Raw genomic sequence first — 11,599 nt, forward strand, 5'->3', positions numbered from 1 at the left:
TCCTTACAACAATTCTGTGAGATAGATATTATGCCATTTTACAAATAAGGAAACTGAGCCTTAAAGAAATTAAGTAAATTAAGCACCAGGTCCAGGATTCAAAATTTTCCTAATTCCAGTGCAAGTCTCTTACTGTAAGGTGTCAAGGAAAACTGATATAAGTCAGAGCCTTATAAGGGTCATTGTTTTCTTATTTTTGCACTGAACCAAGTCTAACCCCAACAACCACATCCCCATCCTATACTCAGACCTCAACTCAGGAAGTGGTGGTGGGGGGGTGTCAGAAGGAAAAATAACTGGACATTTTTGTGTAAACCATAACCCAAATCCACTATAAATGATCTCCACTCCTTACCCACAAGGGTCCCTGAGATCCACTTTTAGGAGCTATTCTCATCCATTAATGAGAAGCTTCCAGGTGGGACAGAAATAAGACCCAGCTTCAGACCTCTGTCCCCTTGGATGGAGAACTGGAGGAAAATGTATGTTGTATCATTGAAGTTTTTGTTTTGTTTTTATACATGTCTGAATAAAAATGCCAAAGTTTTTCCAGCTTTCTGTCGGAAACACACATTTAATGTGTTAAATAAGAGACTGCCTCCTTTCTCTGCTCCTCAGCAGTGGATAGCTAACTTTCTCTGTCTTTTGAAAGTCCTACTCGGTCCCATCCAGCTTTCTCCAGCCTTATTTTTACTTGCATTCCCTTAAAACAAGCATAATGCGGCCGGGCACGGTGGCTCACGCCTGTAATCCTAGCACTCTGGGAGGCCGAGGCGGGCAGATCGTTCTGAGCTCAGGAGTTCGAGACCAGCCTGAGCAAGAGCGAGACCCCCGTCTCTACTGAAAATAGAAAGAAATTGGCCAAACAACTAAAAATAGAAAAAAAATTAGCCGGGCATGATGGCCTGTGCCTGTAGTCCCAGCTACCTAGGAGGCTGAGGCAGGAGGATCACTTGAGCCCAGGAGTTTGAGGTTGCTGTGAGCTAGGCTGACGCCACGGCACTCGCCCCAGGCAAGAGAGTGAGACTCTGTCTCAAAAAAAAACAAAAACAAAAACCAAGCATAATGCACAGTCCTTTTCATTTAAGGGTTTTACTAGTAATCTACAGAGCAACCAACTCGGAGTAACACAACAAAAAAAGTACGTGCTTGGTGAAGTTGGAAGAAGCCTTATAGACACACTTTCTCCTTTAGAGGTGGAATACTGAAACCTCCAGATGTTTCCTGAACTCATTCCCTTAAGAGAGTCACCATCCAATCAGATATGGCCCACAGGAGAAAAGAAAACTGTCAATTCTGTCTTTCTTAACACTTCCCTTAGGTGCCATCCAAGCCCACTGTTGGAACGACAATGTCATCCTATTTCATTGGCAGTCTGTCCTCTAGATTGGGAGGCCTTTAAAGGGATAATCCCGACCAGGCGTGGCTCAGGCCTGTAATCTGTAATCCTAGCACTCCGGGAGGGGAGGCCGAGGCGGGAGCATCCCTTTAGGTCAGGAGTTCCCTTCAGCAAGAGAGCGACCCCCGTCTCTACTAAAAATAGAAAGAAATTAGCTGGGCAACTAAAAAAAATTGAAAAAATTAGCCGGGCGTGGTGGCGCACGCCTGTAGTCCCAGCTACTTGGGAGGCTGAGGCAGGAGGATCCCTTCAACCCAGGAGTTTGAGGTTGCTGTGTGCTACGATGACGCCAGGGCACTCTAGCCCGGGCAACAGAGCGAGACTCTATCTCAAAAAAAAATAAAAGGGATAATCCCTTCAGTCTGGCTAACCAGTCAGCCCCTGCTCCCAGCACTTTGGCCTTCTTCCACACCTGCTCTGCCCCTTCGCGTTCTCCCAGCATTGGAAGAGGTTTAGACCGGCTGGGCCGGTCCCGCAAGTAGAGCCAGGTATCAGAGGAAGGGCGAACCCAGCCTCCCCGCCCTAAGTGTAGACACTGCCCACCTGCCTCGGCTCCACCCTGCTCCACCCTACCGCACCGCCTCTAAACCCAGTTCCTCGCCGTAGCTCCGCCCCTACTCCCTTAGCCCGCCCTCCTCTATTACGGGCTTTGGCTCAGCGCACTCAGTGGAAGTGGTTTTTCCGAAGGAGACCACGCGTCCCCTCACACTCCCCAACGGCTCCGCCTTCCCGCCGGAGTCTGACCCTTCCCAGCGTGCCCGGCGATTCCGGAGTGCGAGGCCCTTGGAGGGCAAGGCCCCAGGGCCTGGCGTAGGGTGCGACAGGCAGGCTGGGAATTGTAGTTCACACGACCACGAAGGCAGCCAGAGGTTGGCGGTGGGAAGGACTCATTGTCCCAGCGTACCCTGCGCCTCAGCCCGCGCGCTCGCCGCTTCTCGCTCTCGCCTGCCTGCCCGCTCCCTTGCTTGCTCGCGCTTTCGCTCGCTCTCTCCTCGCGGATCGAGGAGGCTCTGACCACAGCCTGTGGCTGGGAAGGGAGACAGAGGCGGCGGCTCAGGGAAAACGAGGCTGCAGTGGTGGTGGTGGAAGATGTCGGGCGAGGACGAGCAGCAGGAGCAAACTATCGCCGAAGACCTGGTCGTGACCAAGTATAAAATGGGGGGCGACATCGCCAACCGTGAGTGCGGCCTCAGGGGTCCGGGAATCGAGGCTGAGAGGGAAAAGTGCCAGGCTGGTCCCGGAGGGGCTGGAGCGGTGGGGTTATGTGGAGAAAGCTGCTGATGGGCCCACACTGGTCCGCTGAGGGCGGCGTGGTGGGAAAACCTGGTGTCGCGCCTGGGACCTGAGCGTCCAGGCCTGGGCTGGAGTCTGTGGAGGTGCGGGCCGGGGACCGGGAAGAGCGCAGAGAGGGGCCCCCTTCAGGCCCCGACCCTAGGCCGTTGGTTGGGGGCAAAGCGCGTCTTCTGCTCTTACCCCTCAGTCCGGATTTCTGTTTCCTCCGATTCTGGCAGCGGCGAGGCCATCTCGAAAAGGAAGGGCCCAGCTGTTGGCGACGGAAGCGCCCCTCTGTCTTGTCGCGTCTCTGGGGCGTCAGGAGCCCAGCCAGCACGTGTTGCTGGGTCCCCATGTGGATCGCTGGCTCCCTTCTTCTTCCACTACTGTCCTTGACACCAGCTTCCCCACCACGTGCTTTGCTGGAGTCTTCCCTTCTTTACTTCAGCTCTTACCCTGGTGGGGGCCCCCTTCTACCCTTGGGCCAGCTCAGGGGACCGTTGGAGGGCACTTCTGGAGCTCCTGACACAAATCTTGGAGATACATCTGGCTTTTCTTGAAGTTACTCATTCCTGTCACCCCTCCAATCTGTGCACATAGCTGTAGTTAGCCTTCAGATTTGTTCTCAATGACTTGACAACTCCAGGAGTGTTTTGGGGCCCTCCTCTTACCTCAACTAGGCAGGCTTGTAAAGAGTATTGGAACAGGGAGGATTGATTTTAGGATTGTCATAAGTCATCCTTATTTGAGCTGTGCTCTGACATTCTCAAGCATTTGCCTGCCGCTCTAGACAGATGTCTCACTTTCTATTTTCTCTTTCCAATTCACCTTTCCATTTTAAAACCCAGTTAGGGAGATAGAAACTGCTTGTCCTTAGGCTTTTAAATGGTTTTGACAGTAGAGATTGTTGGGAGGAGGTATTTAGGATGCCTTTGGTCCTATTTTCCAGCTTCCAAAGAATCACCAAAACAGATACCAAAAATCAAACCTGAAGTTCAGGATGTTATGGAGAGGGCATGAACAGACCAATGCTTTATAACAATGCACATTTAGTATAGTATCCTCATTTTTGGTGCCTTTTAGTATTTAATGTTAGTGGTTTTAATTAAAAAAAAAACCTTTTTTTCTTTCTTGCAGTTTATAACTTGAGGCACTTGTGATCTCAGATACCAGTTTTAAAACTTTGGAGTCACATACATACATACATCTTTGAGATCTACTGAAAGTTATAATCTGTGGGTCCCCTGAAGCCCAGGGACCTTAGATTAAGTCTCAGCTCATACACTTGTTTGTGAGGAAATAAGTCTACATAAATTGAGATTACTAACACCTAATTAAGGTGTCTGAGAAGGGAAGACAGGAATATTTAACTATGCATCAGCTTCGAGTCAGCAATTCTGCGTGTACCTTCCCATTGTCCCTGATGCCTATAAATTTCTTCTAATCCTCTTTGCATGTGTGTGGGATACCTTGGCGAGAGCCCCGAAAGTTCATAACTCTGTCCTAACACACCAAAGGTATTATCTTTGGAAAGTCTGAGGCCTTGCCTAGGGAGAAAGTTGTGTATAACTACTTGTCACATAATGTAAGGGAGAGAAGGGAGTGTTGACCTTTTTTTTTTTTAGGAAAGGAAGGTAGAAATTAGAGATTATACGTTCCAAGAGGCAAAACTTGTTTCCTCTTTCAGCCTCAGGGCAGTGGCACTAGGGAATATTAGAAACTCTGAGTCCAGCTTCCAGTATTACTTGGGTGGTAACTAGATAGTGAGTACATGCAAGGCTGACATGGTGGGATTCTGTCCCCAGGGGTACTTCGGACTTTGGTGGAAGCATCCAGTTCAGGTGTGTCGGTACTGAGCCTATGTGAGAAAGGTGATGCCATGATTATGGAAGAGACAGGGAAAATCTTCAAGAAAGAAAAGGAAATGAAGAAAGGTAAAAAAACTAAAAAAAAAGTCCCTCACTTTAACTCTTGTTTGGTCTTGTGTGTTTTTTCTTGTTGTTGTTTTGTTTTTTGGTTTTTTCCATTATAATGATACAGCCCCTACCCAGCTCTGGTTGAAATATTTGGAAATTTGGAATGGCAAGTGGAATACAAGAAGTTTCCTACCCATCCAAACTGATGAAACTTAAGCACAACTCTGAAAAAAATCCTTCCATTTTCCTGAAGGGCAACAGGGCTCCCAGGAGAAAGCAAAGCAGTAAGGCTCATGATTCTTTCTTTACAGGTATTGCCTTTCCCACCAGCATTTCAGTAAATAACTGTGTATGTCACTTCTCCCCTTTGAAGAGCGACCAGGACTATATTCTCAAGGAAGGTGACTTGGTAAAAATGTAAGGTTAAACCATTTTAAAGCATTTGTCCTTTTTTGAAAGCATTTACATAGTACCAATTCCTAATGAAGTACTCTGCTCTTGCCTTTTAGTGACCTTGGGGTCCACGTGGATGGCTTCATCGCTAATGTGGCTCACACTTTTGTGGTTGATGTAGCTCAGGTAGGTGGCCTGCTTTTTTTTTTTTTTTTCCAGCATATTATGGGGGTGTAGATGTTTAGGTTATGTATGTTGCCCTTGCCCCCCCCTCCCCCAGGTGGCTTGCTTTTGATCTCTGTCCAACCTAGGTGGGGGTGGGGTATACTGCCATTTGTCTCTTACCTCCATCCCCTATCACCATATAAGTTTTGAGAGAGAATCTCTAGAGAAACAAAAGGAGAAAGGTTTTTTTCTCTCCTGTTCATTGGCTCATCTTTGCATGTGGGCACACAGATAGGTATTAACTAAACGGCCAATTGAGTTAGCAGGCTTTCCAGGAAGACACTGATTGCATGTCCTTATCTGCAGGGGACCCAAGTAACAGGGCGGAAAGCAGATGTCATTAAGGCAGCTCACCTTTGTGCTGAAGCTGCCCTACGCCTGGTCAAACCTGGAAACCAGGTAAGCTGTTTTATCCAACTCCAAAGCTTGATAGAACCAAAGATGTATTAGGCACTAGAGCTATTGCTAACCTCCTCTATAGTCCCCTTATAAAACAGCTTTGTAAAATTAGCTACACGGTGCCTACTATAGATAGTTCCATGCTAGGTATATGGGGATATGTGGTCCCTTCTTCATGGGACCTATCGAGAGCCTTCCTTTATGTTTTGTATGTGCATCTTTTCCCAAAATAATTTGAGGTAGGTAGCTTATAATAAAACACAGATACAAACATTCAATTCATTTTAAAGGCTCATAGAACAAAAATCATTAAAAGGGCAGGGGAGAGAGATAATAGTACCAGTAAACTGGTGCCAAAGAGAAGCCAAAAGTTAGTTCTGTACTTTGCAAGATAGTTAGGAAGCCCAGGGATCATAAAGTTCTCATGAGCAAAAAAGTTAAGCATGTTAGAGTGTCAGTGGAGACATCACTAACACTTAAATTTCCAGACACCTATTCAATACTTAAAGCATTGTCCTTTTTTCTTTTTCCTTTTCTGTGTTCAAGCAGTAAGGGGCAGTAATAATAGGGTATGGACCCTATGTGCTTGTTCCTCACACTTTTAATCAATTTGTACTTTTATTAATTACATTATTTTTACCTAAACCTCTGTCTTAGTTTCCTTGCCATGATAGCTACCTTCATAAAGTTGTTATAAAGCCCTTTGAACAATGCCTGGCATATAGTACAGACTTGAATTTGTTGTTGTTATTTTACACATTATTATTTTTATTATTTACATATTTGTGTATTTTCACAGGAAAGTTAGTGTATAATGGCAAGTGTAGCTATGAAATCAGATTGGGTCCATACTCTCCCTATTAGTGTCCCTTACTGCTTAAAAATAATGTTGAGTTCAAATTTCTTTATCTGTAAAATGGGAAAAATAAAATTGTGCTTTATTCTCATAAGGTTGTTGTGACAATTGAGATAATCCACATAAAGTACTTATAATACCTGCCACATAATTAAATATTTGATAAATACTAGCTCTGATTATTCACATTTTTTTGTCTAAGAATTATAGCTTTGGTGAGGATCAGATCATGTTTGAAAGAGGCTTAAAAAAAGAAAAAATAAGGGTTTGCTGTTCCCTCTCAATAGGTTATAATGCCAGATATAAAGGAATAAACACTGGACTTAACGTCAGAAAACCTGGGTTTATGACTAGGTTGTTCCACTTAACACTCGTTTAACCTTTAACCACTTAACCCTTAAGAGCCTCAGTGTCCTCATCACTGAGACTGGGTTATACATCTGCCCTGTTCACCCTCAAGAATTGTCTAATTTGACCATCTTTCTGAAAGTGCTTTGTAAAATGATATGCAAATACAGACTTAATTGTTCAAAAAAGCAATACACATTCAGTAGAAACTGTACTTTAAGTACCCATACAACCATTCTATTTTTCACTTTCAATACAGTACTCAATAAATTACAGGAGATATTCAACACTATTCTAAAATAGGCTTTGTGTCAGATAATTTTGCCCAATGTAAGTGTTGTGAGCATGTATAAGGTAGGCTAGGCTATGATGTTTGGTAGGTTAGGTATATTAAATGTATTTTCAACTTTATAGATATTTTCAACTTAAAATGAGTTTATCAGGAAGGACATAACCCCATTTTAAGTTGAGGAGCATCTATATAAGGTATTTTTAGGTTGTAGGGGGATATGAAATGAAAAACCAGCGAATAAGAATTGTTGGCACTTGATGGAGGATATGAGAACTCTCTATTCTTTTGTGCTGCTTATTCTCATGGTAGAGAACTTATTAGCTCCTGATATCTCACCTTTTATTTAATCTTGTACTTCTAGAATACACAAGTGACAGAAGCCTGGAACAAAGTTGCTCACTCATTTAATTGCACACCAATAGAAGGTGAGACCTCAGATAACAGGGATTAGGGTCTAAGAATGAGTGGTTTAGCACAATTAAGGCTTTTGCTCCCTTAATGATCCATCCTGGCGCTAGTTCATTCTAAGCCAGAAATCTCAGTGCCGTATGTTTCCATAACCAGGCACTTTTCTCATTGCCTGCCCCTTCAAACTACTTAGGTGGGTGGATTTGGAAACCTTTTGGGATTCTAGATAGCTGGGACCATAGGCTGTGTCTTGTATACAGGTATGCTGTCACATCAGTTGAAGCAGCATGTCATCGATGGAGAGAAAACCATTATCCAGAATCCCACAGACCAGCAGAAGTAGGTGCCAACCCCACTCTTCACCATCTGTCACACCAGACTAGTCATCAACTTTGTTCCCATACTCCCAACTTAATCTTGTCCACCTTCTACTCGAAGCTCCCAGGAGCTACTTATTACTTTTAATGTTCTCTTTCTCTTTATTCCTTTTAGGAAGGACCATGAAATAGCTGAATTTGAGGTACATGAAGTATATGCTGTGGATGTTCTCGTCAGCTCAGGAGAAGGCAAGGTGAGGAGAGTACCATAGCTGGCAAAGCGGGTGATTGAGGGTGTGTTCACCAGACCAAAGGTGACTTAATGTACTCTTGTAGGCCAAGGATGCAGGACAGAGAACCACCATTTATAAACGAGACCCCTCTAAACAGTATGGCCTGAAAATGAAAACTTCTCGTGCCTTCTTCAGTGAGGTGGAAAGGCGTTTTGATGCCATGCCATTTACTTTAAGGTACTGCACTTAGCAAGGACAGGACTTGGAACCAGTCTGACTCAGACCATGCACCTAGGAACGCTTTTCCCTCCCTTCCTGTCCCTTCCTGCCTAAACACGTAGCATGCACTTGCTCACTCCCTCCCTTCCCTGTCTGCTTCTCATTGAAGGTAATGTAAAAGAGCAATCCTGAGCATGATTTCTGCCTGAGGGTAGGAGCTATTTAGAAATATGAGCAAAATGGTAACACTTGATGGGAAGTTAAGGATACTTCTGAATATTGTCTTCTCCTACCCAGAGCATTTGAAGATGAGAAGAAGGCTCGGATGGGTGTGGTGGAGTGCGCCAAACATGAACTGCTGCAACCATTTAATGTTCTCTATGAGAAGGAGGGTGAGTTCAAAGAAGAGAGTTTTCACTTTGGAGCCCCTGATTATATGGCATCCTTCTTTTCCCTGTAACTTCAGAAGAACTAAGTACAACAAAGGAACGTTCTATTAAAACTTTTCATTTTTCCCATAGGTGAATTTGTTGCCCAGTTTAAATTTACAGTTTTGCTCATGCCCAATGGCCCTATGAGGATAACCAGCGGTCCCTTTGAGCCTGAGCTCTACAAGTCTGAGATGGAGGTCCAGGATGCAGAGTTGAAGGTTAGTGTAGAATAGAAGGTGGTGGGCATGTGGCACCTCCCCTGGGAGTAAGGGCTAAATGCCAGCAGAGTCCTGAGAAGAGCTGCAGGACTGAGAGTAACAATTTGTGTTTTTGTTTTCTCCACATTTCCTCAAAATTTGTTGCCTTCTTTCTGTTTTCCAGGCCCTCCTCCAGAGTTCTGCAAGTCGGAAAACCCAGAAAAAGAAAAAAAAGAAGGTGTGTTATGATCATCCCTTTCTGGCATGGTGAACTTGATCCCTCTTTATTCCACCTTCCTGGGTCGTGGTGGGGTATGGACTTTTGTATAGATAGATGCTCTTCAACCTATGATGGGGCTATGTCCTGAAAAGGCCATCATAAATGGAAAATATTTAAGTAAAAAATGGATTTAATACACCTAACCTACGGAGAACATCATAGCTTAGCCTGGCCTACCTTAAATGTGCTCAGAACACTTTAGCCTACAGTTGGGCAAAATCATCTAATACAAAGCCTGTTTTATAATAAAGTATTGAATATCTCATGTAATTTATTGAATAAATTATCAAGTATCATGATATACATATTGGTTTCACGCCACTGTGAAGCTGAAAAATCGTTAAGTCAGCCATTCTGAGTCAGGGACTATCTGTATATCCATATTTCAGCCCTGACCCAGAGTACGAAGCTATTTTTATTTCTGGTACCTCAGACACTACCCCCAAGTTAGAAACTGACAAGTCTTCTCTCTGTCCTTTTCTTGAATATATAGGCCTCCAAGACTGCAGAGAATGCCACCAGTGGGGAAACATTAGAAGAAAATGAAGCTGGGGACTGAGGTGGGTCCCATCTCCCCAGCTTGCTGCTCCTGCCTCATCCCCTTCCCACCATACCCCAGGCTCTGTGAAATGCAGTTCGTGTTCTACACCCAGGATCGCCAGCAGAGCGGGGTCTCCCTGCCCCCATCCCAGTCCCCCAACCCACTCCCAACAACAACCAGCTCCAACTGACTCTGGTCTTGGGAGGCAAGGCTTCCCAGCCACCGAAGACTACTTTAAATAGAAAAAAAGAAATTGAATAATAAAATCAGGAGTCAAAATCCATCGTCTTCAGGCCCCTCTTTCTAGCCTTTTCTACTATCTGCTTGGTCAAGGTTTGTGGCCATACCACAGAACAGGGAGAAGGCTAAATTAGCCACCACTGCTAAACACTCAGCTGACTTTTTTTTTTTGTAATGCCACTCTGATGTCAGCATTTTACCATCTGTTTGGGCCTTTTTCCTCTCTTTTCCCACTCCAAGTATTTTATCTGGCCTCAAAATTACGAGGAGCTGTTCTTCAGATTGTTTTTATTCACATGTGGCAGATTTCTCTTCTGATTCAGGCTGTCTAGTCAGGCCCCTCCCATTTTTAGGAGCTGGAGCCTCCATTTACGAGGAGATTCTCATCTATCAAATGGATCCTTATTTGTAAATTTTTTTTTTTCTTCCATTTTCACAAAGTTGTGAAGAAGTAATCCATCTCAACCTTGTCCTTTTCTGTGGGATCAGTGGGGTCTTCCCTCACTCCATCTTATACAAACCTGAGCTGGAAGCTCAACTGTGATTTTCCCTGTTTGAAATATTGTGACCTCCCTCCCTTGAAACAAAAACCAGGAACCAGAGGAGTAGACTGACTGAAGAAACAACTCCTGGCTTTCTGAAGCTATGGACTTGAATTGGATTGCTGGGGGTTTGTAGAGAAAGGCGACAAGTTTCAGTACCTCTGGCATGCTGTCCCAGGGAACTGGGACTCCCACTAACTTAAGAGGTTTTTAAACATTGAAAATGACATGGCATTACAATAAATTTGGATTTGCTCATAATGACGTGCTTTCGGATGCTCTTACTTGATGGAGGTGGGATAAGTGTCAGTTGAGGAAGTAGTTAGCAAGTGCAACTGTTTTTCTATAGTGCCATACTTTTATCTTCCTAAAACAAATATCTTGAGCTGGGAAATCCTGGATTCTTTGAAGATATAGTAAATCATCTATGGGTGCTTGGTGAGTTAATTTTCTAAAGTAGACACGTAACCCTCACTGCTGACATTTATTCAGGACTAGGACACTTAATTGTACTGCAAAAAACACTATAAGTGTTTATCTTGATTCAGGAACAATGTCTTTGATGTTACACTAATTTTAGGGCCGGGCTGAGTGAACTCGGGTGGGTAAGTAGATTTGAGTATTTTATTACATGGGAGGCACTGCTGACCTTGAAATACTATAGTGAAGAAAACTTAAGCACAGGATAAATGTATGATGACATGCATCTTCCATTAAAACATATAGGGTAGTTCCACTGACCTAAAAATCTTATGCTATGCCTATTCACCCCTCTCTCCATTATACATTTGTCCAAACTCAGAGAATGTACAACACCACGAGTGAACCCTGGTGTAAACTATGTATGGTCTTTGGATGATATTGGTGTCAATGTAGGTTCATCAATTGTCACAAATGTACCACTCTGGTAAGGGATGCTTATAATGGGGGAGGTGATGCACAGGACATATGTGGGAAATCTCTGTATCATCCTCTCAATTTTGTGAACCTAAAACTAGTCCAAAAAATAAAGTCTATTAAAAACATTTTCAGCCAGGTGCCATGGCTCACACCTATAATCCTAGCACTCTGGGAGGCCAAGGCGGGATGAT

General features: G+C 44.2%; 1 protein-coding gene across 1 annotated transcript; it reads left to right on the plus strand.

Annotated features, from left to right (window-relative positions):
- The first annotated feature begins 2,074 nt into the window (after positions 1-2,074).
- On the plus strand, positions 2,075-10,769 carry PA2G4 (proliferation-associated 2G4, 38kDa). The gene is made up of 13 exons (XM_012651194.1): positions 2,075-2,576; positions 4,477-4,605; positions 4,899-5,004; positions 5,097-5,166; positions 5,512-5,604; positions 7,462-7,525; positions 7,769-7,847; positions 8,001-8,079; positions 8,162-8,295; positions 8,575-8,669; positions 8,799-8,926; positions 9,090-9,143; positions 9,679-10,769. Exons 1-13 carry the CDS (start codon positions 2,489-2,491, stop codon positions 9,742-9,744), a joined length of 1,185 nt encoding a protein of 394 aa, XP_012506648.1. The 5' UTR covers positions 2,075-2,488; the 3' UTR covers positions 9,745-10,769.
- Positions 10,770-11,599: the final 830 nt, after the last annotated feature.

This window comes from Propithecus coquereli, unplaced genomic scaffold, assembly GCF_000956105.1.
Source record: "Propithecus coquereli isolate 6110/MARCELLA unplaced genomic scaffold, Pcoq_1.0 Scaffold111, whole genome shotgun sequence".
NCBI classification, from domain to species: Eukaryota; Metazoa; Chordata; class Mammalia; order Primates; family Indriidae; genus Propithecus; species Propithecus coquereli.

Bases quoted from the DNA above. Each gene is read 5' to 3' on its own strand.
- PA2G4 (XM_012651194.1), top strand. From the start codon at position 2,489: ATGTCGGGCGAGGACGAGCAGCAGGAGCAAACTATCGCCGAAGACCTG. The intron at 8,080-8,161 runs GTGAGGAGAGTA...GTACTCTTGTAG, and splicing joins TCAGCTCAGGAGAAGGCAAG to GCCAAGGATGCAGGACAGAG. The intron at 8,296-8,574 runs GTACTGCACTTA...TCTCCTACCCAG, and splicing joins GCCATGCCATTTACTTTAAG to AGCATTTGAAGATGAGAAGA.